The sequence below is a fragment of the Scyliorhinus canicula genome, chromosome 6 (assembly GCF_902713615.1).
Source record: "Scyliorhinus canicula chromosome 6, sScyCan1.1, whole genome shotgun sequence".
Lineage (NCBI taxonomy): Eukaryota > Metazoa > Chordata > Chondrichthyes > Carcharhiniformes > Scyliorhinidae > Scyliorhinus > Scyliorhinus canicula.
The window spans coordinates 9,775,187-9,801,961 of NC_052151.1; the positions used below are offsets into that span (position 1 = coordinate 9,775,187).

General features: G+C 47.1%; 1 protein-coding gene across 5 annotated transcripts in view; it reads left to right on the forward strand.

Moving 5' to 3' along the window:
• LOC119966976 (dynein heavy chain 8, axonemal-like) overlaps positions 1 to 26,775 on the forward strand; it is a 1,648,910-nt gene that overhangs the window by 319,587 nt on the left and 1,302,548 nt on the right. For all 5 annotated transcript variants that reach the window (XM_038798944.1, XM_038798946.1, XM_038798947.1 and 2 more), the window contains one exon: positions 9,483 to 9,680. In XM_038798944.1, the coding sequence (XP_038654872.1) occupies positions 9,483 to 9,680 (198 nt within the window). The remainder of the gene's footprint in view (positions 1 to 9,482; positions 9,681 to 26,775) is intronic.

Below are 26,775 nucleotides of genomic sequence, written 5' to 3' on the forward strand. Positions count from 1 at the left end.
TTTGTATCTCCTGCCCGATGGAAGAAGTTGGAAGAGTGAGTAAGCCAGGTGGGAGGTGTCTTTGATTATACTGCTCGCTTTCCCCAGCGGGAGATGTAGATAGAGTCAATGGATGGGAGGCAGGTTTGTGTGATGGACTGGGCTGTGTTCACGATTCTCTGAAGTTTCTTGCGGCCTTGGGTCGAGCAGTTGCCATACAAGGCTGTGATGCAGCCAGAAAGAAACTTTTATGGTGCATCTGTAAAAGTTGGTAAGAGCATGTAGACATGCCAAACTTCCTTAGTTTCCTGAGGAAGTATAGACACTGTTGTACTTTCTTGGTGTCAGCATCGGCATAGGTGGACCAGGACGGATTTTTGTGATGTGTACCCTTAGGAATTTGAAGCTGCTAACCATCTCCACCTCGGCCCCGTTGATGCTGACAGGGGTGTGAACAGTACTTTGCTTCCCAAAGTCAATGAACAGCTCTTTAGTTTTGCTGGCATTGAGGGATAGATTGTTGTCGCTGCACCACTCCACTAGGTTCTCTATCTCGCTCCTGTATTCTGACTCATTGTTATTCGGGATCCAGCCAACTATTATCATTAGCAAACTTGTAGATGGAGTTGGAACCAGATTTTACCATGCAGTCGTGTGTGTACAGGGAGTATAGTAGGGGGCTAGGTTAGCAGCCTTGTGGGGCCCCGCTATTGAGGACTATTGTGGAAGAGGTGTTGTTGTTTATTCTGTGGTCTGTGGGTCAGAAAGTCAAGGATCCAGTTGCAGAGTGAGGAGCCAAGTCCTAGGGGCGCGATTCTCCGCAAATGCAGAGAGTCGTAAAGGCTGCCGTGAAACTGGCCGTGTTTCACGGCAGCCTCCGCGCCCCCTCCCGGGACCCGATTCTCCCCCCCCCGGTCGGGACTAGCAGCGCGGCCCCGTGAAGAACGGCATCGCAGGCTTAGCGACCGTCGCTAAGCCCGCGCGCCAAGGGTCACGGCGGCTGACGCGCACGATGACGTCAGCCGCGCATGCGCGGATTGGACGGCTCCAACCCGCGCATGCGCAGATGACGTCATCACGCATATGCGTCAAACCCGCGCATGCGCGGGCCGTCATGCCCCTCAGCCGCCCCGCGGACTGATCCTGCGGGACAGCAGAGGAACAAAGAGTGCGCGGGTTTTGGACCGGTGAGCACCGATCGCGGGCCCATGCCACCCTTGGCACGGCCGTGGTGCGGCCGTGCCAATCGGTGCCATGGTTGTCGGGAACGGCAATTTGCGGTCGTTTTCACGAATGGTGAGAGCAGGTATGTTTGCGGTCGTTAAAACGGCCGTAAAGGCCTGGGAACTCGGCCCATCGGCTATGGGAGAATCGCTGTTCGCCGTAAAAAAACGGCGAGCAACGATTCGTGTCATGGGGCGGCCGTGGGGGGGGGGAGAATAGCGGGAGGTCGGGAAAAATGTCGGGAAGGCCCTCCCACTATTCTCCGACCCATCGTGGGCAGCGGAGAATCGCGCCCTAGGTTTTGGAGCTTTGATATGAGCTTGGCTGGGATTATGGTGTTGAAGACGGAGTTTTTGTCAATAAATAGAAGTCTGATGTAGTAGTCCGTGTTGTCGAGATGCCTTCGGGATGAATGTAGGGCCAGGGAGATGGCATCTGCTGTGGACCGGTTGCAGTGGTATGCGAATTGCAGTGGATCTAAGCGTTCTGGGAGTATGGAGTTGATGCACTTCATGACCAACCTCTCGAAGTACTTCATTACGATTGATGTCAAGGGCAGCACGGTGGCCTAGTGGTTAGCACAACCGCCTCACAGCGCTGAGGTCCCTGGTTCGATCCCGGCTCTGGGTCACTGTCCGTGTGGAGTTTGCACATTCTCCCCGTGTCTGCGTGGGTTTCGCCCCCACAACCCAAAAATGTGCAGAGTAGGTGGATTGGCCAAGCTAAATTGCCCCTTAATTGGAAAAAATAATTGGGTAATCTAAATTTATAAAAAAATAAACGATATATGTCAGGGCCGCTGGATGGTAGTCATTGAGGCAATTACAACTTAATTGAAGTACACTATTTGATCAATTATGTTTCATGTGTAAGTTTTCTATTCATGAAAAGCCATTGATTAATACATGTCAGAGTTTATAAAGTGCAGAACACAAAGGGCCTTCTTGATGAGAGATGGTGTTATATTTAATACTTTGGGGGTTTATTATGTTATTCTGTGAATCAGGTCTGTGTGACAATGTGTGTAGTCTTGTGTGTGTATGTAAAACCAATTTAATTAAACTGAAGACAGATTGCCGCCAAAGTTGAAGTCCCAACATAATTTGTGTTTTACAAAGATCCTCCAGCCTTGACTGCCCCAATGAGTTACAGATACTAGATTTATAAGTAAAACATTAATAAAATGTTGCTTACTAAAAAGAAGGAAAAGAGGAATATTTGTAAAGAAATAAGAGGATAGTGATCTGCCAGACTAACTAATCCCAAGACCCTGTCCCACCTTCTACCAGATACACACAAGACATACATGAGGTAAGGGTTGGGGAAGAATAAAAAACAGGCATTAAAGGGTAGGTTTGAGATAAGTTTTCACTGCTGTGGTTACGACCCCTTGGAAATAGATTTAATCAAGAGGTTCAGTTTGGTGGAATCCCATCCTTCGACCACCAGATGGTGCTAGCTACAGGGTGTTCAGATCAGCGCAGTTCTCATTGCCAACCACCAGATGGCGCTGCATACAGGATGTTCAGATCAGTGCACTTCTGCCGTTCAACGACCAGATGGAGCTTTATCCTCCCTGTGAGATCATTACAGCCTGCCTGAGTAAATACAGACTGTAGGATTCTCCATCAGCGGGGTCCTCCGTTTCTCCGACAGCGCATCCACATCTGCATGTTTCCCGATGGCGTGGGCTGACCAGAATGGGAAACATCATTTGCCGGCTGCGGAAATGAAGAATTCCACTATCAGCAGGTGCACGTTGCGCCGGAAAACATGTGGGCAGAGAATCCCGCCCAGGTTTTTACTTCCTTTGTGATGGAACCATCAATCCACTAGACACATGCTTTAAGATATGAACAGTGGTTTTAATCTACTTACAACAGAGCCAGCCTGTTCCGCGTTGAACTCTCGATGAACTGAACGACTGGCTCTGAGCATTGGTATTTATACAGCAGTACCGGGGGAGGAGTCGTTGGCGGAGCCAAGGGTGGAGCCCTGTACAAACTCCTAAGCATTCCCAGCGCTACTCCCCCTAGTGGTCGGGCAACGCAACTGTGCTTACAAATGCATGGTCTCATGTACATACAATAGTGTGAATCACGGAGTTACATTCACCACATTCACCCCCTACAAAAAAATCAAGTCCGGCGGGGGTGGTGGTTCATAAATTGAGTCTGTCCAATGGTCGGACTGTCCGCTACGATCTGCGGAGCACCGGGGTTGCAGCCTCTTGCGGTGGCTGGACGGGTGTTGTGGGTTGGTGTATGATGGCGGACTCCAGGGATGATCTCGTCCGAGCTCCATACCCGTCTGGTTTGACTGGGGACTGAGGGCGCTGGGGGTTAGCCGGTGCGGGCGAGCGGAACAGGTGGAGCGAGCTAGTGGGCTCAGTGGGCTCGGGAGCGCGAGGAGGCAGCAGGATGGAATGTAGGGTGAGGGGTGCATCTGTAGTGATAGAGGGGTGCTGGACCCGGTGGGTGCAAGGTCCCGGAGGGATACGGTATTCTGACGGCCGTCGGGGAACTCGACGAAGGCGTACTCGGGGTTGCAGTGAAGCAGGCGCACCTTCTCAACAAGGGGGTCGGTTTTGTGCGCCCTGACGTGCTTCCTCAGGAGTACAGGGCCCGGTGTCTTCAGCCATGCCGGGAGTGAGACCCCCATGGTAGTGACCCTGGAAAAAATGAAGAGCCTCTCGTGAGGGGTCTGATTGGTCGCTGTGCATAAGAGGGACCTAATAGCGTGGAGTGCGTCTGGGAGGACTTCCTGCCAATGGGAGACATGGAGATTCCTGGACTGGAGGGTCAGTAGGACGGTCTTCCAGACAGTCGCATTCTCCCTCTCCACCTGCCCGTTCCCCCTGGGGTTGTAGCTGGTAGTCCTGCTCGAGGCGATGCCCTTGTCGAGCAGGTACTGACGCAGCTTGGCGCTCATGAAGGACGAACCCCGGTCGCTGTGCACGTAGCTGGGGAAACCAAACAGGGTGAAGATACTATCCATGGCCCTAATGACTGTGTGGGAGGTCATATCGGGGCACGGAATAGCAAATGGGAAGCGGGAGAACTCATCTATGACGTTTAAGAAGTAAACGTTCCTGTTAGTTGAGGGGAGTGGCCCTTTGAAATTGATCGCGAGGCATTCAAAGGGCCTAGATGTCTTGACCAGGTGGGCCCTGTCTGGTCTATAGAAGTGCGGGTTGCACTCCGCACAGATCGGGCAGTCTCTGGTGACGGCTTTTACCTCCTCAGTGGAGAAAGGCAGATTTTGGGCTTTGATGTAGTGGGCGAGCCGGGTGACCCCCGGGTGGCAGAGGTCGTTGTGGATGACTTTCAGGTGGTCGATCTGCGCGCTGGCGCATGCCCCACGGCTTAGGGCATCTGGGGGCTCGTTAAGCTTCCACGGTTGATACTTAATATCGTAGCTATAGGTGGAGAGTTCGATCCTCCACCGCAGGATTTTATCGTTTTTAATTTTGCCCCTTTGCGAGTTGTCAAACATAAAGGCAACCGATCGTTAGTCGGTGATGAGGGTGAACCTCCTACCTGCGAGGTAGTGCCTCCAGTGACGAATAGCCTCCACAATGGCTTGTGCTTCTTTTTCGAGTGTCGGAGTTCCGAAGCGGAGAGGGTACGGGAGAAAAATGCAACTGGCCTTCCTGCCTGATTTAAGGTGGCTGCTAGAGCTACCTCTGAGGCGTCGCTCTCAACCTGAAATGGAGTGGATTCATCCATCGCCTGCATGGCCGCCTTGGCAATGTCCTCTTTGATGCAGTTGAAGGCCTGGCGCGCCTCAGCTGACGGGAAATAGAGTGGCCTTAAAGAGTGGGCGGGCTTTGTCCGCCTATTGAGGGACCCACTGGGCGTAGTAGGAAAAGAATTCCAAGCACCGTTTGAGGGCCTTGGGACAATGGGGGAGGGGGAGTTCTAAGAGGGGGCGCATACGGTCCGGGTCTGGGCCCAGGACTCCGTTTTCCATGACATAGCCGAGGATGGCTAGTCTGGTTGTGCGGAAAACGCATTTCTCCTTGTTATAAGTGAGGTTTAATTTCTGAGCCGTCTGGAGAAAACGGTAGAGGTTGGTGTCGTGGTCCTGCTGGTCATAGCCGCAGATGGTGACATTGTGCAAGTACGGAAACGTGGCCCGCAGCCCGTACTGGTCCACCATTCGGTCCATTGCTCATTGGAACACCGAAACCCCGTTAGTGACGCCGAAGGGGACCCGGAGGAAATGGAAGAGGCGGCAATCGGCCTCGAATGCTGTGTAGTGGCGGTCCTCCGGGCGGATTGGGAGCTGGTGGTATGCAGACTTCAGATCCACTGTGGAAAAGAGCCGATACTGGGTGATCTGGTTTACCATGTCTGCAATCCTGGGGAGGGGATACGCGTCAAGGAGCGTAAATCTATTTATGATCTGATGAACACCCTATCCTGCAGGCTGTACCTCCTGCTGCGAGTGGCTACAGGTCGACAGTCCTGTGTGAGATTGGCAAAGAGGGGAGGGGGGGAGATTTGCAGCGTGGCGAGGCTGCAGATAGTGAGTGGGGGCAGGGACTCGCCTAAGCTGAGGGTGGGGCTCTTAAGGTTACATTGAAAATCTAGGCCTAATAAGAGTGGCGCGCAGAGTTCGGGCAAGGCGTAGAGTTGAAATTTTGCATAGCTAGTGCCTCGGATTGTGAGTGTCGCGGCGGCCTGGATCTGGACAGAGTGGGAGCCTGAAGCGAGAGAGATAGTTTGCCGCACGGGGAAAACGGGGACCGAACAGCGTCTTACCAGATCTGGGTGTATGAAGCTCTCAGTACTCCCGGAGTCGAAAAGGTATGGCGTGCTGTACCCGTTGATTTGGACCTCTGTCATCGAGTTTCGCAGATGCTTCGGGCGCGATTGGTCCAGAGTGACTGCGCTGAGTTGCGGGTCGTCGGCGGCTCGATCAGCTGTGCTGGAGTGGCCCCGTGATGACTTCCCTCTGAGTTTGTAGTCGTCGAGGTGAGTTTCAGAGTTTGAAGGGGATAGATCCCAAGATGGCCGCCCCCATGAGTCGCACATGGCCGGCCGCTTGGAGGAGGATTGCCAAGATGGCCGCCCCCATGAGTCGCACATGTCGGGTGGGGGCGGAGTCGGCATACAGACTGCAGCATTTCGGGGCCTGCGGGCCTGTGAATTCAGGGAACGAGTGCTTTGAGCCGTGGAAGGGTTAGAGGCTGGGGCTTTCTTCGCCAGACACACTCTGGCATAGTGTCCTTTTCACCCGCAGCTGCTGCAGGTCGCGTTGCGGGCCGGGCAGTGCTGCCGCGAGTGCTGATTCTGGCCGCAAAAGTGGCAGGCTGGGGCAGCATTGTGGCTGGGCGGCCGCACGGCGCAGGCCTGGGCGAGTCGCTGGTCGAGGGCCCATGACGGGGTCACGTCATGGGCCCTATAGTGGTAGCAAGTTCAACAGTCGCTTCAAGATTTAGGGCCCCCTTTTCTAGCAGTTGCTCGCGCACGTAATTTGACCTAAGGCCCGCAACAAAGGCATCGCGTACAGCAAGTTCTCTATGTTCTGCCGTGGTAACCGCCTGGTAATTACAGCCACTAGATAAAGTTTTAAGCTCTGTCAGGAATTCTGCGAGCAATTCCGTAGGCCGCTGGTGGCGAGTAGTGAACAGGTGTCCTGCATAGACTTCATTAACAGGCCTCACATACATTTTGTCGAGTAGCTCTAGGGCTTCAGTATACGAACCGGCACAGTTTAGTTGAGGAGAGATTCTGTGGCTCACCCTCGCGTGCAGTACGCTCATTTTCTGCTCCTCCGTTGTTAAGGCTGTGCTTAATTCTGCCAGGTCGGCTTTAAAACACCGCAGCCAATGAGGAAAAAATTATTTTGCCTCTGCATCCTGCGGGTCGTGTTCCAGTCGCTCAGGCTTGAGGGCTGATTCCAAGATTGATCCTGACTGTTTCTTAAGTTGATTAAATTGATGGAACCATCAATTCACTAGACACGTGCTTTAAGATATCAACGGTGGTTTTAATCTACTTACAACAGAGCCAGCCTGTTCCGCGTTGAACTCTCGATGAACTGAATGACTGGCTCTGAGCATTGGTATTTATACAGCAGTCCAGGGGGAGGAGTCATGGGCGGAGCCAAGGGTGGAGCCCTGCACAAACTCCTAAGCATTCCCAGCGCTACTCCCCCTAGTTGTCGGGCAACGCAACTGCACTTACAAATGCATGGTCTCAGGTATATACAATACAGTGTAAATTACGGAGTTACATTCACCACCCTTTGTCTGAGCTTTACACCAGAACTCTGGCCCTTGACATGATGTGGAAATGCCAGCATTGGACTGGGGTGGGCACAGTAAGAAGTCTTAACTAGGGATAATAGGGAGAATATTAAAGATCTTTCTATTTTGGGAAAGTTAAGTTTTAAAAAGTGGTTAAGGATAATGGAAGCAAAGACGAAATAGAAATCAATGTACTTAAGGAGATATGCTGAGAGGTATTATTTGGGTGTGGCCATGCGAGGCCTCCTGGGGGTTGGCTATGTAAGAAAGACTTGGTAGCAACAACTCGAGGCTCTCAGAGATGCATTTTTAAATCAGACACCCAGTTAAGCCAGAAAGATCTGGGGCTGCTAAAAGCAGTTTGGTGTCTGAAGTTTTGAAGTACCACAGCAGAGTGGAAGTGAGGAGTGAGAGATTGTGTGGTATGTTTCAAAAAAGTGACAGTAGTTTGAGGTGATATTGCTGAAATATTTATCACAAAACATTCAAAGGGATTGTTGCCTCAGGATGATTTCTTGTGCGTCTGACCAAATAGGGAGTCTTTTTGGGGGAATTGTTTTGTAAGACTAATTTTAACTGTGTTAATGTAATCTTGTGTGTTTCAGTTTTCTTTCCTGTTGTTAATAAATGTTTTAGCTTAATGTTTAAAAATTCCAAAAGTGTTTCTGGAATTTGTGTCTTAATTCAGTAAACTTATTTTCTCGTGATCAGAATACAAATAAAAAGAGTTGTTACACATTTGCCAAATTTATCTTTGGGATTTGTTTTATGCGGCAATTGCCTGCTGCTGTATCATAACACTCAGTGTTAACACAAAGTGGTATTTTGACCTTTTTAGCTTATTACAACGAACAGAACTTGAAATCTATCTAAAAATCATTGAGTTGCACTTAAATCTAGTACTCAGGCTTACATGGTAATCAATAGATAGCAATCTGACAGACCGAATCTAACTCATTTTTCTTCTCAGTTACACCTACCTATTCCTATTAATCAGATATAAATAATTGGAAAATGAATTATGATAATAGACCAGTAACTATGGCTGGGATTTTCCGCTGCTGCTTTCGAGTAGGTTTGAACCGAGAAGGAGAAAATCTCACAAGATGTCCAAATCACATTTCACAATGATGTAAAAGCATGATGAGATTGTTCTCCCCCCCCCCCCCCCCGACTAGTGACTAACGTTGAACATTTGGAACATAATTTCCATACATTAATATCTCATTATCAGACCTTTCTGCCTGAATCATCCCCCCACAAGAAAATCCGTTCACATCAGTGTGATGTGAATCATGATTGATCTTCCAAGATATGCACCTGGTGAGCAGAGAGAAGCTCAGGTGAGTGTATTGCTTGGCGGGAGGGACGGATTGTATCTGAAGACTGAACCCTGTCACTGCCCGGCACTGTTCCCTAGCATTGCTCGGTCAGTGCCACGCGGCATTGCCGAGCATTATGTGGTGGGAGATGCGTGGAGGGTTAATGTTATCTGGTTCTTGGTTAACTTTTGTACAGTGGACCAGCCTTTAAATATGGTGCCCCGATCTTCAAAAAACTAAGTTGTGGGACTTACTCCTTGTCATTTTCTTTACTAAGTCCAGGACGATAGGGTGGAGAAAGCTGCCGTTCGTGACAGTGGCTTCAATGCCACTTTTCCCAACTGGTCAACCTTTGCTGATATTCGGGAAACTTATGCCCTCTGCTTTTGGTTTTTGATCCAGCTTAAAGTTGGAAGAATTGGTCCATATAATTGTCAGATACGCATTGCACAAAAACTAACAACTTGGTGAAGCAAACATTCTTGAGAGCCCTGATGGATACAATGCCTGCAAGATCCAGGATGGAGTGTCAAATATAATTTTTATCACTCAGCATTACGTTTGTATATTTTACAAATTTACTACCTGTTAATGCATGATATTAATAAATGCACATTATTAATTCAACTTCACAGAATGAATGCAAACATTTTCTAAAATTGTTCAAAATTAATGTAATCAATATTTAATTATATTTACAGATCACAGAAATGGTTGAAGCAACAAGGACCTTTTCTGTATTGAAGAATTCAACAATTGAAGGCATTGAAATCCTAGCAATAAGATACCAGAATATCTATTTGAATCTCAGAAAGAGTAATTATGACATTTTGGATCCTCGGAAGAAAGAGTTTAATTCAGACTATGCTATATTCATGAAGCAAATCTTCGATTTAGAGGTAACAAAAGTTAATGAATTGATACTCCATGGATAAGGGAAGGGAGGGAGATATGGTAACAATTGTAATGTCACTGAAATTGTAATCCAGAGGGCTTTCATAATTATTTCGGGACATGAGTTCAGATTGCTCCAAGGTAGTTGGAGAAAATAAAATTCTACCAATTAATAGAGGTGGAATGCAATGATAGTTTAATTAATAGTAAAACTAGTAAATCTGGTCCGTTACTGCCGTTTAGGGGAGGCACTCTGCCATCCTTAATGGTCTAGCCGCGGAATTGTATCAAACTGCTCTAAATGAAGAAAGAGGGTCCAGAAACATCCCCACCCTCAACGATGATGGACCCAAGCACATCTGTTCAAAAGACAAAGCTGAATCATTTGCAGGCACTTTCACTCAAAAGAGAACTTAATCAATAATAGGGGCAGCACGGTAGCATGGTGGTTAGCATAAATGCTTCACAGCTCCAGGGCCCCAGGTTCGATTCCCGGCTGGGTCACTGTCTGTGCGGAGTCTGCACGTCCTCCCAGTGTGTGCGTGGGTTTCCTCCGGGTGCTCCGGTTTCCTCCCACAGTCCAAAGATGTGCGGGTTAGGTGGATTGGCCATGCTAAATTGCCCGTAGTGTCCTAAAAAGTAAGGTTAAGGGAGGGGGGTTGTTGGGTTACGGGTGTAGGGTGGATACGTGGGTTTGAGTAGGATGATCATGGCTCGGCACAACATCGAGGGCCGAAGGGCCTGTTCTGTGCTGTACTGTTCTATGTTCTATATTCTAATAATAATAATAATTGTTTATTGTCACAAGTAGGCTTCAATGAAGTTATTGTGAAAAGCCCCTAGTCGCCACATTCCCGCGCCTGTTCGGGGAGGCCGATACAGGAATTAAACCCGTGCTGCTGGCCTCGTTCTGCATTATAAGCCAGTGATTTAGCGATTTTGCCCATTGTGCTAAACCAGCCTCTTCCTGAGCTATCCACTATCATAGATGCCAGTTTTTAGACAATTCATGAAAATATATAAAGGCATTGGATACAGCGATGGAGCTTTACAAAATCCCTTGTGTAGTAATGAAGGCTATATAGAAACCCGAAGTGCAGAAAGAGTCCATTCGGCCCATCGAGTCTGCACTTTCCTTCCAAAGGAGCACCCTACCTCGGCCCAATCCCCTGCCTTATTCCCTTAGCCCCACCTAAACTTTTGGACATTAAGGGAAAATTTAGCATGGTCATTCCACCTAACATGCTTGGGTCCATCATCGCTGAGAGTGGACGTGTTTCTGGACGCTCTTTCTTCAATTAGAGAAGTTTTATACAATTGAGTGGCTAACTAGGTCATTTCAGGTCGCAGTTAAGAAGGGGCAGTCGCATCAAAGTCACATGTCGGCCAGACCGTTGAGGATGGCAGAGTGCCTCCCCTAAAGGGCAATGTTTTTATGCACATCTTTGGACTGTGAGAGGAAACCGGAGCACCGGGAGGAAACACACGCAGACACAGGGAGAAAGTACAAACTCCACACAGTCACCCAAGGCGGGAATTGAATCCGAGTCCCTGGCGCTGTGAGGCATCAATACACTCCCTCTCCAAGGCTTGTGCTCCAGAATCTGCTATGCCCTTAGCCAAATCTTCTGGTATAGCTACACACCCAACAACGTGGAAACTTGCCCTGATATGGTCTGTACATAAATAGCAGGAAGAGTCGAATCGATCAGTTACCTTGGTATAAGTCTACTCTCTACCACTGGCAAAGTAATACATTTATAGTGTTATCAAGCGGCACTTACACAACAATAACTTGTTTGCTGGAGTTTGCTGATGATTGCTACAGCACCTTTGCAATTCCTCAGAGACTGAACAGTGTGTGCCTGTACGCACCAAGACATGGACAAGATTCAGGCTTTGGCTGATAAATGGTATGTTTGTACCACACAAGTGCCAAGCAATGATCATCTCCAACAAAAAAGAACCTAGCTATCTCCTCTTGACATTCAAATGCGTTATCAGTGACAAATCTGTCGTGTTCTTTGCATTGCTTATTTCAGGATGGTTGGCGTAGTTCCAAAGATCACAAAATAGCTTTAACTTAAATACAGCTATGATTTTATTTGCACTAGTAACTTGGATTGGACACGTACTCCTTAAGAATACACAATTGATCAATAACATCTAACTACACTCATCTACTGCTAATCTCACTACTGGTTTAAACTATGATCTAACCTTACTTGCACTATCTGTTCTTCTGACTTTCACGAGCTAACTCATAATTAGGGCAAATTAGCATGGCCAATCTACCGAGCCTGCACATCTTTGGACTTTGGGAGGAAACCGGAGCACCCGGAGTAAATCCATTCACACACGGGGAGAACGTGCAGACTCCGCACAGACAGTGACCCAAGCCGGGAATCGAACCTGGGACCCTGGAGCTGTGAAGCAATTGTGCTAATCACTATGCTACCGTGCTGCTCGAAGTCATCACAATTACAGTCATCACAAATTAAGTCTCTCTGGCGGTCTTCTTGTCGATAATCTCAATGGAATGTTCTAGATGTTGGATTGCTCTGCCACATTTTCTTGCTGTCTCTGCGCTAAGTGAGGATCTGGAAATGCAATGTCCTTGAATATGTGATCACGTGGAACAACATCCAAAAGCTGAGGTTGAACTTTATGCTTGACATGCAGCAACACTTGTCTGCTTCTCCTGAACAACGATCCCGGTTCTGTTTTTACTAAGTATGACTTTGGTGCTACTTGTTTCAGAACTTTTGCAACATTGTGCCAGCCTCCTTCTGGATTCTGAATTCTCACGAAGTCACCTTCTCGAAGTTCAGACAGAGGTTTGGTATGTCTATTGTAGACTTCTTGTTACTTCTTTTTTGTTACCGTGATACATTCACATATCTCTTTATTATCCATTTCAGGACTATTGATCTCTGATAATGTGGTCCTCAGTCATCTACCCATGAACAATTGAGCAAGTGGTAGACCAGTTGACAATGGGGTTGCTCCATATGCTAACAATGGCAACGATATGTCTTGACTATTGTCACTTGCTTTGCGAAATAACTTGTTTATTATCCCTCCTTCTTTCTCTGCTTTTCCATTAGACTGAGGATAACATGGGCGAAGTAACATGTTTGAAATTATATTGCTCTGCAAACTGTGTCCACTCCCAACTCAAGAAACATCGACCATTGTCAGAGACAATCTTAAGAGGTAACCCATGGCATGCAAAAATTGATTTTGTTGCCTTTATCACCGATCTGGCAGTCAAATCTTTCAGCATCATCATCTCTGGAAAGTTGAAGTAATGGTCTATGACTATCAAGTAGTCATGACCCTGGAAATAAAATAAATCCATGCCCACTTTGTTCCATGGACTGGTCCCGATTTCCAACCGTTGCATGGTTTCTTTTCTCTGTACAGGCTGATGCATCTGACATGTTGTGCATGCTTGGACATATTGCATGATAGCGCTGTTTATTCCCGGCCAATACACCGATTGTCTGACTCTCCTGTGACACTTTTCGATGCCTTGATGACCCTCATGAATCTGCTGCAGAATCCATAAATGTAAACTGGCAGGAATCACTATCCTCTCTCTCTTTAGCAGGAAACTATATACTGTAGAAATATCATCTCTTACATCTTGAAAAGCAGAACAGCCTTCTTTTAGGTATTGTTTCACCTTCTGAAGCATCACATCCTTTTCAGTTTTGGGTTTTATGGTCTGTAGTTTGCGGTCAGACACTGGTAGTATCTCGGTAATTAAACGAGCTTGAGATTCCACTATTTGGACTATCTCGGGTTCTGGTGTTTCAGCATCAGTGGTTGCCCTGGATTCTGATTTGTCAGCATCAGTGGTAGCTTTGGATTCTGATGGGTCAGCATCATTGGTAGCTTTGGAGAGGTCATCGACAACACCTAAGTCTTCCCTTGACTCTTCATCTTGGTCAGCTGAAGTACTGGTTGAGTGAATCCTTTCAACTAGCTGCAATCTTTCACAATCATCCATTCCAATAATGATGATCTCTCACCCTCTACCACTTCAAAGTCGATGGGTATCTCGATATGCCCATTCTTAACAACAAGTCAGCAGGATCCTCTTGTGACTATCTTATTACCATTGTAATCTTTCAGCCTACAAGTGGATTGCTTTAGTAGTGGTTTGCCAATAGCTTGCTTTAAAGATCAGTAGGTGATAATATTTGCATGCGCTCCTGTGTCAAGTTTAAAGGGTATAAGTTCTCCATTTATTTTTAATGAGGCAGTCCACTCCTTAATTACCTTCGCAAGCTCTTGTGCTAGTCTTTCATCTTGATCAGTCTCAATGGGCCGAGTGGCCTAATTCTGCTCTTATGTCTTATGTCTTATGATCCAGTAAATTAATCCTAGTGACAGCTTCTATCATGAAGGTATCCGAAAGTGAATATGATGAGAAATCCTCCATATTCGCTATGATGTTGGATTTTTTCTCTGCACTCTGCACACTTTGGATCTGTCAGAAATCACGAGAGGACTTTTTAAATTTGGTAACTAAAACAGTTGCTGATAAACGATACTGTGCTGCAAAGTGGTTTAGTTTGCCACAATTGGAACATTGTTTGCCTTTCACCGGACAACAATTTTTACTATGGGCGTGTCCACAGCGTGTGTACATCATCACGCTTGTGATGTCACTTTCAAAATGGTCACCGGCCATTGTACATCGTTTTCTTTGCTGTGACACAGCATTAATGGCGTCAGCCACGTTTCTCGATTTTGCACTCTTTTCCTTTGCCACGAATTCGGCATATTCGCTCAATGACTGTTCGCTGGCCTTACACATATTAATAGCATCTTCAATCGATAAAACCGGTCATATTTGCATTTTCCCACGCAAACATTTATCATGTATTCCAAACACAACTCAATAATAATAAAAATAATCTTTATTGTCACAAGTAGGCTGACATCAACACTGCAATGAAGTTACTGTGAAAAGCCCCTCATCGCCACATTCCGGGTACATGGAGGGAGAATTCAGAATGTCCAGATTACCTAACCAGCATGTCTTTTGTGACTTGTGGGAGGAAACCGGAGCACCCGGAGGAAACCCACGCAGACACAGGGAGAACATGCAGACTCCGCATAGACAGTGACCCAAGCCGGGAATCGAACCCGGGACCCTGGCAGTGTGAAGCAGCGGTTCTAACCACTGTTATATCACGCAGCACAGAATTGGAGCCTGAGGAAAAATTACAGGACTATGCTCGCAACATTTTAGAGCTTTATTGAAGGAATCTACTGACTCTCCTCTTAACCGCTGTCTTTTCTGAAACATGTAGTGCTCATGGGCCTCATTCACCTGTTTCCTACAGTGTATATCGAACCTTTGAAGCTGCGGATGGACTCACTTTGGAGCATCCGCGATGCTGAGGAGGTCATGGATAGCACGTTTAGCGAGTTGGTCACACAGCAGGTGAAGCTTACTGAGGGAGATAGAAAATGGGTGACCAAAAGAAAGAGCAAGAGTAGGAAGGCAGTGCAGGTGTCCCCTGCGGTCATCTCCCTGCAAAACAGATATACCGCTTTGGATACTGTTGAGGGAGATGGCTCACCAGGGGAAGGCAGCAGCAGCCAGGTTCATGGCACCGTGGCTGGCTCTGCTGCACAGCAGAGCAGGAAGAAAAATGGCAGGGCTATAGTGATAGGGGACTCGATCGTAAGGGGAATAGACAGGCGGTTCTGTGGACGCAATCAAGACTCCAGGATGGTATGTTGCCTCCCTGGTGCAAGGGTCAAGGATGTCTCGGAGCATCTGCAGGACATTCTGGGGGGGGGGGAGGGTGAACAGCCAGCTGTCGTGGTGCACATAGGCACCAACGATATTGGTAAAAAACGGGATCAGGTCCTATAAGCGGAATTCAGGGAGTTAGGAGTTAAACTAAAAAGTAGGACCTCAAAGGTAGTAATCTCAGGATTGCTACCAGTGCCACGAGCTAGTCAGAGTAGAAATGTCAGGATAGGTAGGATGAATGCGTGGCTCGAGAGATGGTGCAAGAGGGAGGGATTCAAATTCCTGGGGCATTGGGACCGGTTCTGGGGGAGGTGGGACCAGTACAAACCGGACGGTCTGCACTTGGGCAGGACTGGAACCGATGTCCTGGGGGGGTGTTTTCTAGAGCTGTTGGGGAGGGTTTAAACTAATGTGGCAGGGGGATGGGAACCGATGCAGGAAGTTGGAAGGTAGTAAAACAGGGACAGAAACAAAAGGAAGTAAGGGTAAAAATGCAAGGCAGAGATGACATAGGCAGAAATCCATAAGGGCGACAGTACAAGGTACAGCGACTGAGGGGAGCACAGTGAATAGGCCCAGTAATAACAAAAGGAATAAAACTGGAGATGTTAAGATTCAAAACAGAGGTAAAAAAACCAACATAAGTGTACTTTACCTGAATGCTCGTAGTATTCGGAATAAAGTAAATGAGTTGATGGCACAAATCATCGTAAATGACGATGATTTAGTGGCTATTACTGAAACATGGTTAAAGGATGGTCACGACTGGGAGTTAAATATCCGAGGGTATCAAACTATTCGGAAGGACAGAGTGGATGGTAAGGGAGGTGGTGTTGCTCTGTTATTTAAGGATGACATCCGGGCAATAGTAAGGGATGACATCGATGCTATGGAGGATAAGGTTGAATCCATTTGGGTGGAAATCAGGAATAGTAAGGCGAAAAGGTCATAGGAGTAGTCTATCGGCCACCAAATAGTAACGATATGGTGGGGCAGGCAATAAACAAAGAAATAACTGATGCATGTAGAAATGGTACAGCAGTTATCATGGGGGATTTTAATCTACATGTCGATTGGTTTAACCAGGTCGGTCAAGGCAACCTTGAGGAGGAGTTTATAGAATGTATCCGCGATAGTTTCCTAGAACAGTATGTAATGGAACCTACGAGGGAACAAGCGGTCCTAGATCTTGTCCTGTGTAATGAGACAGGATTGATTCATGATCTCATAGTTAGGGATCCTCTCGGAAGGAGCGATCACAATATGGTGGAATTTAAAATACAGATGGAGGGTGAGAAAGTAAAATCAAATACTAGTGTTTTGTGTTTAAACAAAGGAGATTACAAGGGGATGAGAGAAGAACTAGCTAAGGTAGACTGGGAGCTAAGACTTTATGGTGGAACAGTTGAGGAACATTGGAGAACCTTCCAAGCGATTTTTCACAGTGCTCAGCAAAGGTTTATACCAACAAAAAGGAAGGACGGAAGAAAGAGGGAAAATCGACCGTAGATATCTAAGGAAATAAGGGAGAGTATCAAATTGAAGGAAAAAGCATATAAAGTGGCAAAGATTGCTGGGAGATTAGAGGACTGGGAAATCTTTAGGGGGCAACAGAAAGCTACTAAAAAAGCTATAAAGAAGAGTAAGATAGAGTATGAGAGTAAACTTGCTCCGAATATAAAAACAGACAGTAAAAGTTTTTACAAATATATAAGACAAAAAAGAGTGGCTAAGGTAAATATTGGTCCTTTAGAGGATGAGAAGGGAGTTTTAATAATGGGAAGTGAGGAAATGGCTGAGGAACTGAACAGGTTTTTTGGGTCGGTCTTCACAGTGGAAGACACAAATAATATGCCAGCGACTGATAGAAATGAGGCTATGACAGGTGAGGACCTTGAGAGGATTGTTATCACTAAGGAGGGAGTGATGGGCAAGCTAATGGGGCTAAAGGTAGACAAGTCTCCTGGCCCTGATGGAATGCATCCCAGAGTGCTAAAAGAGATGGCTAGGGAAATTGCAGATGCACTAGTGATAATTTACCGAAATTCACTAGACTCTGGGGTGGTCCCGGTGGATTGGAAATTAGCAAACGTGACGCCACTGTTTAAAAAAGGAGGTAGGCAGAAAGCAGGAAATTATAGGCCAGTGAGCTTAACTTCGGTAGTAGGGAAGATGCTGGAATCTATCATCAAGGAAGAAATTGCGAGGCATCTGGATAGAAATTGTCCCATTGGGCAGACGCAACATGGGTTCATAAAGGGCAGGTCATGCCTAACTAATTTAGTGGAATTTTTTGAGGACATTACCAGTGCAGTAGATAACGGGGAGCTGATGGATGTGGTATATCTGGATTTCCAGAAAGCCTTTGACAAGGTGCCACACAAAAGGTTGCTGCATAAGATAAAGATGCATGGCATTCAGGGTAAAGTAGTAGCATGGATAGAGGATTGGTTAATTAATAGAAAGCAAAGAGTTGGGATTAACGGGTGTTTCTCTGGTTGGCAATCAGTAGCTAGTGGTGTCCCTCAGGGATCCGTGTTGGGCCCACAATTGTTCACAATTTACATAGATGATTTGGAGTTGGGGACCAAGGGCAATGTGTCCAAGTTTGCAGATGACACTAAGAGGAGTGGTAAAGCGAAAAGTGCAGAGGATACTGGAAGTCTGCAGAGGGATTTGGATAGGTTAAGTGAATGGGCTAGGGTCTGGCAGATGGAATACAATGTTGACAAATGTGAGGTTATCCATTTTGGTAGGAATAACAGCAAACTGGATTATTATTTAAACGATAAAATATTAAAGCATGCCGCTGTTCAGAGAGACTTGGGTGTGCGAGTGCATGAGTCACAGAAGGTTGGTTTACAAGTGCAACAGGTGATTAAGAAGGCAAATGGAATTTTGTCCTTCATTGCTAGAGGGATGGAGTTTAAGACTAGGGAGGTTATGTTGCAATTGTATAAGGTGTTAGTGCGGCCACACCTGGAGTATTGTGTTCAGTTTTGGTCTCCTTACTTGAGAAAGGACGTACTGGCGCTGGAGGGTGTGCAGAGGAGATTCACTAGGTTAATCCCAGACCTGAAGGGGTTGGATTATGAGGAGAGGCTGAGTAGACTGGGACTGTACTCGTTGGAATTTAGAAGGATGAGGGGGGATCTTATAGAAACATTTAAAATTATGAAGGGAATAGATAGGATAGATGCGGGCAGGTTGTTTCCACTGGCGGGTGACAGCAGAACTAGGGGACATAGCCTCAAAATAAGGGGAAGTAGATTTAGGACTGAGTTTAGGAGGAACTTCTTCACCCAAAGGGTTGTGAATCTATGGAATTCCTTGCCCAGTGAAGCAGTTGAGGGTCCTTCATTACATGTTTTTAAGGTAAAGATAGATAGTTTTTTGAAGAATAAAGGGATTAAGGGTTATGGTGTTCGGGCCGGAAAGTGGAGCTGAGTCCACAAAAGATCAGCCATGATCTAATTGAATGGCGGAGCAGGCTCGAGGGGCCAGATGGCCTACTCCTGCTCCTAGTTCTTATGTTCTTATGTTCTTATGATATAGGGTGGAATTCTTCCATTTTGAGACTAAGGGTGTGGTTCTCCTGAAACATTTCTTAGAGTGGGAGGGAGTGGAAATTGCTGCGAGCTTCCCGGCGCTCGGCCCAGTGAGTTGCAACACAATTCAACGTTAATTGGTTCACTTAACACAGTATTCGCTCTGCAAATTACCCTTCTCCAGCTGATCCGCCGGGACCGTGCTCTACAGCCCCCCATTAACAAGATCAAACAGTTCTTAAGCTGCACTTGCTCAGCCAACCCAAGCTAGCTCGCAACAATGGTGCCGAGGAGACCAGCTCCAAAATTCGAAGACGCCGATCTGGTGAGGCTGCTCGATGCCATGGAGAGATGTCCTGATTCCCCGAGGGTCCCGGACGGTGAGCCACAGGGCAGCCAGTGCTGCCAGGGGTGAGGTGGCGGCAGCTGTGAGCTCGGGGTGTGTGACCAGGACGACTGGCCTTCAGTGCCGAAAAAAGGTCAACGACCTGCATCAGGCAGCAGAAAGGTTGAGAGAGCTAGGGTTTTTCTCACTGGAGTGAAGAAGGAAGAGAGGTGACTTGATAGAGGTGTGCAAGGTGATGAGAGGCATTGATAGAGTAGATAGCCGAAGATTTTTTCCCAGGGCGGAAATGGCTGTCACGAGGGGGACATAATTTTAAGGTGATTGGAGGAAGGTATAGGGGAGATGTCAGAGGTATGTTCTTTACACAGAGAGTGGTGGGTGTGTGGAATGCACTGCCAGCGAGGTGGTGGAGTCAGAGTCATTAGGGACATTTAAGCGACTCTTGGACAAACACATGGACAGCAATAAATTAAAGGGGTGTAGGTTAGGTTGATCTTAGATTAGGATAAATGGTCCGCACAACATTGTGGGTCGAAGGGCCTGTGCTTCACTGTTCGATGTTCTATTTTCTTACTGCACAGGTGAGCAGACACCAACTTCCCCCATCTCCCCCGCAAGGAATCACCCACCCTATCAACTCCCGATGCAACACCAACCCTATATCCGCCCCCTCCCCCTTCAAGTCGCCCTCCCCACCCACAACCTTCCCTTCACACCGCTCCCCCACCACTGTGAACAGCAGGTGTGGCTAATGATGCCCCCTCTGTGTTTCCTCTGGAAAAGCTCCAATAATCGTCAGGAGAGGGCCCAGACTGACGGAGGAGTGCCGGACTTAGGAATCCTCATCTCCTTCGAGGAGCATGCCCGGGAGCTGACTGGGGTGGCCATGGACAGGATGGTCACCTGTGTGGAGGCTGGTAGACATGCAGAGGTGAGGAACCACCGGTCTCCAACCAGAGAACCTGTGAAACGTGAGTTGGTATTGCCTTATTGACTGACCCATCCCTCCCACTGACTACATGTTCATTCTCCCGGAGGTACTCCAGCAGACGGCGCCGGCCCATCCCGGCCACCTTGGAGAACGTTCTCCAAGGCAGCCTTCAGGACACGCGACAACGCAGAATTGCCGAGCAGAAACTTATAGCCAAGTTCCGCACGCATGAGTGCGGCCTCAACTGGGATCTTGGATTCATGTCGCATTACATTCACCCCCCCCACCATCTGGCCTGGACTTGCGAAATCCTACCAACTGTCCTGGCTTGAGACAATTCACACCGCTTTAACCTGGGATTACCCCTATCTCTGGATCTGTAAAGACTTGATTACCTGCAAATGCTCGCATTCTAAGCATTGTCTTGCATCTTTGACTTTGTCTATATATATGTTTCTGGAACATATCTCTTCATTCACCTGAGGAAGGAGCGGTGCTCCGAAAACTCGTGTTTGAAACAAACCTGTTGGACTTTAACCTGGCGTTGTAAGGCTTCTTACTGATCTGAAGGACAATCTTGCTGTTTCTCAATTGGGAAGAGAGGAACAAGGTAAGTCCAGTCCATCTCATATAGAAATTGATAAGTGGCATTGGAGGTGAATGATCTGGTCACCTATCTCAAAGGTTTCAGACAGGTTGAGGCATGTGATGGGAGCTAATCCAATGCAGGCACAGTCAGAGCCAGAGCATCACTTGCAATGGCAAATAGTGGGGGGGGGGGGGGGGGGGGGGGGGGGGGGGGGGTCATGGGAAATTTAGCAAGTGATAGGATAACCGTACCGGCCTCCCCAACAGGCGGCGTGTGGCGACGCGGGGCTTTTCACAGTAACTTCATTGAAGCCTACTTGTGACAGTAAGCGATTATTATTATTATTATTATTATTATTATTAATGAGTAATTTGGGTGAGGATCTATCCAAGAGTGAAATACACCTTGGGAAGTCTATCATCTGCAGAGAGGGCCGTGTGCCTTCAGGTTGATGAAAGTGTGATAATAAGAGACAGAGCATACCAATTTAAGTATTCACCTGCAAATAAGGTCAAGACAAAATTAAAGAACAAAGAACAAAGAAAAATTACAGCACAGGAACAGGCCCTTCAGCCCTCCCAGCCTGCGCCGATCCAGATCCTTTATCTAAACCTGTCGCCTATTTTCCAAGAATCTACTTCCCTCTGTTCCCCGCCCGTTCATATATCTGTCTAGATGCATCTTAAATAATGCTATCGTGCCCGCCTCTACCACCTCTGCTGGCGGAGCGTTCCAGGCACCCAAAACCCTCTGCGTAAAAAACTTTCCATGCACACCTCCCTTAAGCTTTCCCCTCTCACCTTCAAATCATGACCCCTTGTAATTGACACCCCCACTCTTGGAAAAAGCTTGTTGCTGTCCACCCTGTCCATACCTTTCATAATTTTGTACACCTCAATCAGGTCCCCTCTGAACCTCCGTCTTTCCAACGAAAACAATCCTAATCTACTCAACCTTTCTTCATAGCTAGCACCCTCCATACCAGGAAACATCCTGGTGAACCTCCTCTGCACCCTCTAAAGCATCCACATCCTTCTGGTAATGTGGCGACCAGAACTGCACATTCCAAATGTGGCCTAACCAAATTACAACTGTAACATGAGCTGCTGACTCTTCTACTCGATACCCCGTCCGATGAAGGCAAGCATGCTGTATATCTTCTTGACCACTCTATCAACCTGCGTTGCCACCTTCAGGGTACAATGGACCTGAACTCCCAGATCTCTCTGTCCATCAATTTCCCCCAGGACTCTTCCATTGACCATATAGTCCGCTCTTGAATTTGATCTTCTAAAATGCATCACCTCGCATTTGCCTCGATTGAACTCCATCTGCCATTTCTCTGCCCAACTCTCCAATCTATCTATATTTTGTTGTATTCTCTGACAGTCCTCCTCGCTATCTGCAATTCCACCAATCTTAGTATCATCTGCAAAGTTCCTAATCAGATCACCTATACCTTTGTCCAGATCATTTATCTATATCACAGACAACAGTGGTCCGAGCACGGATCCCTGTGGAACACCACTAGTCACCTTTCTCCATTTTGAGACACTCCGTTCCACCACTACTCTCTGTCTCCTGTTGCCCAGTCAGTTCTTTATCCATCTAGCTAGTACACCCTGAACCCCATACGACTTCACTTTTTCCATCAACCTGCCATGGGAAACTTTATGAAGCGCCAGACTGAAGTCCATATATATGACATCTACAGCCCTTCCCTCATCAATTAACTTTGTCACTTCCTCCAAGAATTCTATTAGGTTTGTAAGACATGACCTTCCCTGCACAAAACCATGCTGCCTATCACTGATAAGTCTATTTTCTTCCAAATGTGAATAGATCCTATCCCTCAGTATCTTCTCCAACTGTTTGCCTACCACTGACGTCAAGCTCACAGGTCTATAATTCCCTGGATTATCCCTGCTACCCTTCTTAGACAAAGGGACAACATTAGCAATTCTCCAGTCCTCCGGGACCTCACCCATGCTCAAGGATGCTGCAAATATATCTGTTAAGGCCCCAGCTATTTCGTCCCTCGCTTCCCTCAGTAACTTGGGCTAGATCCCATCCGGTCCTGGGGACTTGTCCACCTTAATGCCTTTTAGAATACCCAACACTGCCCCCTTCCTTCTGACGACGTGACCTAGAGTTTTTAAACATCCATCCCTCGCCTCAACATCCATCATGTCCCTCTCCTTGGTGAATACCGATGCAAAGTACTCATTAAGAATCTCACCCATTTCCTCTGACTCCACGCATAAATTCCCTCTTTTGCCTTTGAGTGGGCGAGTCCTTTCTCTAGTCAACCTCCTGCTCCTTATATACGAATAAAAGGCTTTGGGATTTTCCTTAACCCTGTTCACCAAAGATATTTCATGACCCCTTTTAGCCCTCTTTATTGCGCGTTTGAGATTTGTCCTACTTTCCCGATATTCCTCCAAAACTTCATCAGTTTTGAGTCACCTCGATCTTATGTATGCTTCCTTTTTCATCTTAGCTAGTCTCACAATTCCACCCGTCATCCATGGTTCCCTAATCTTGCCATTTCTATCCCTCATTTTCACAGGGACAGGTCTGTCCTGCACTCTAATCAACCTTTCCTTAAAAGACTCCCAGATTTCAAATGTGGATTTACCCTTAAACAGCTGCTCCCAATCCACATTCCTTAGCTCCCGCCGAATTTTGTTATACCCGGCCTTTCCCCAATTTAGCACTCTTCCTTTAGGACCACTCTCGTTTTTGTCCATGAGTATTCTAAAACTTACGGAATTGTGATCGCTATTCACGAAGTAATCACCAGCCGAAACTTCAACCACCTGGCCGGGATCATTCCTCAATACCAAGTCCAGTATGGCCCCTTCCCGAGTTGGACTATTTACATACTGCTCTAAAAAACTCCCCTGGATGCTCCTTACAAACTCTGCTCCAACTACCTCTCCAACACTACACGAATCCCATTCAATGTTGGGGAAATTAAAATCTCCCATCACAACCACCCTATTGTTCATACATTATTCTATAATCTGTCTGCATATTTGTACCGCTACTTCACGCTCGCTTTTGGGAGGCCTGTCGTAAAGTCCCAACAATGTTACTGCACCCTTCCTATTTCTTAGCTCCACCCATATTGCCTCAGTGCTCGAAACCTCCATCGTGCCCTCCTTAATCACAGCTGTGATATCATCTCTGACTAGTAATGCAACTCCTCCATCCCTTCTACCTCCCTCTCTATCCCTCCTGAAGCATCTATACCCTGGGATATTCAGTTGCCAGTCCTGCCCTTCCCTCAACCAAGTCTCAGTAATACCAATAACATCATATTCCTAGATATTAATCCAAGCCGTAAGTTCATCTGCCTTACCTGCTACACTTCTCGCATTAAAACAAATGCACCTCAGACCACCTGACCCTTTGCGTTCATCATCTCTTCCCTATCTACTCTTCCCCTTAGTCACATTGAGTTTATTATCTAGTACCTTCCTGGCTTTAGATGCTGCCTCTTTTCTGACCTCTAACTTCCTAATCTGGTTCCCATCCCCCTGCCACATTAGTTTAAAACCTCCCCAACAGTGTTAGCAAAAGCATCCCCTAGGACATTATTTCCAGTCCTGCCCAGGTGTAGACAATCCGATTTGTAATGGTCCCACCGCCCCCAGAACCGGTTCCAATGTCCCAAAAATCTGAACCTCTCCCTCCTGCACCATCTCTCAAGCCACGTATTCATTCTGACTATTCTTGTATTTCTACTGGTAATTATAGACCTGTGAGCCTTACTTCGGTTGTGGGTAAAATGTTGGAAAAGGTTGTAAGAGATAAGCGGTTGATGTGGTGTATATGGATTTCAGTATGGCGTTTGAAAAGGTTCCCCACGGTAGGCTATTACAGAAAATACGGAAGTATGGGATTGAAGGTGATTTAGCGGTTTGGACCAGTAATTGGCTAGCTGAAAGAAGACAGAGGGTGGTGGTTTATGGCAAATGTTCATCCTGGAGTTCAGTTACTAGTCGTGTACCGCAAGGATCTGTTTTGGGGCCACTGCTGTTTGTCATTTTTATAAATGACCTGGAAGAGGGTGTAGAAGGATGGGTTGGTAAATTTGCAGATGACACGAAGGTCGGTGGAGTTGTGGATAGTGCTGAAGGATGTTATAGGTTACAGAGGGACATAGATAAGCTGCAGAGCTGGGCTGAGAGGTGGCAGATGGAGTTTAATGCAGAAAAGTGTGAGGTGATTCACTTTGGAAGGAGTAACAGGAATGCAGAGTACTGGGCTAATGGCAAGAATCTTGGTAGTGTTGATGAACAGAGAGATCTCGGCATCCAGGTACATAAATCCCTGAAAGTTGCCACCCAGGTTAATAGGGCTGTTAAGAAGGCATATGGTGTGCTAGCCTTTATCAGTAGGGGGATTGAGTTTCGGAGCCACGAGGTCATGCTGCAGCTGCACAAAACTCTGGTGCGGCCGCACCTGGAGTACTGCGTGCAGTTCTGGTCACTACATTATAGGAAGGATGTGGAAGCTTTGGAAAGGGTTCAGAGGAGATTTACTAGGATGTTGCCTGGTGTGGAGGGAAGGTGTTACGAGGAAAGGCTCAGGGACTTGAGGTTGTTTTCGTTAGAGAGGAGAAGGCTGAGAGGTGACTTAATAGAGACATCTAAGATAGTCAGTGGGTTAGATAGGGTGGACAGTGAGAGTCATTTTCCTCGGATGGTGATGACCAACACAAAGGGACATAGCTTTAAATTGAGGGGTGGTAGATATAGGACACATGTCAGAGGCAGTTTCTTTACTCAGAGAGTAGTAGGGGTGTGGAATGCCCTGCCTGCAACAGTAGTAGACTCACCAAATTTAAGGGCATTTAAGTGGTCACTGGATAGACATATGGATGAAAATGGAATAGTGTAGGTCAGATAGGCTTCAGATGGTTTCACGGGTCGGCGCAACATCGAGAACCGAAGGGCCCGTACTGCGCTGTAATGTTCTATGGTCTATGTACTCTGACTGTCTCGTGGCACTGGTAGCAATCCTGAGATTACTACCTTTGAGGCCCTACTTTTTAACTTATCTCCTAACTCCCTAAATTCTGATTGTAGGACCTCATCCCATTTTTTACCTATATCGTTGGTGCCTAGATGCACCACGACAACTGGCTGTTCACCCGCCCCCTTCAGTATGTCCTGCAGCCGATCTGAGACATCCCTGACCCTTGCATCTGGGAGGCAACATACCATTCGGGAGTCTCGTTTTCGACCACAGAAACGCCTGTCTACTCCCCTTACGATTGACTCCCTTATGAATATAGCCCTGCCAGTCTTTTTCCCGCCCTTCTGTGCAGCAGAGCCAGCCACGGTGCCATGAGCCTGGCTACTACTGCCTTCCCCTGGTGAGTCATCTCCCCCAACAGTATCCAAGACGGTATACCTGTTTTGGAGGGAGATGACCGTAGGGGACACCTGCACTGCCTTCCTGCTCTTTCTCTGCCTTTTGGTCACCCATTCCCTGTCTCCCTCACCAATCGTAATCTGCGGTGTGACCAACTCACTGAACGTGCTATCCACGACCTCCACAGCATCGCGGATGCTCCAAAGTGAGTCCATCCGCAGCTCCAGAGCCGTCATGCAGTCTAACAGACGCTGCAGCTGGACACACTTCCCGCAGATGAAGGAGTCAGGAGCATCGGCCACGTCTTTGAACTCCCACATTGAGCACGAGGAGCATAACACGGGTCTGGGATCGCCTGCCATTTTTACACTTTACCTTAACTGACTACAAATATAATATAAAATAATTAATAAGTGAAAGGAATAAGGATTCTACTTACCAATCACAATACCTACCAACACACGAAGAGTTAAATTTCTCCCAGCTATTTGGAGCACTTTCCTTACCAGCCAATCAGGTCAC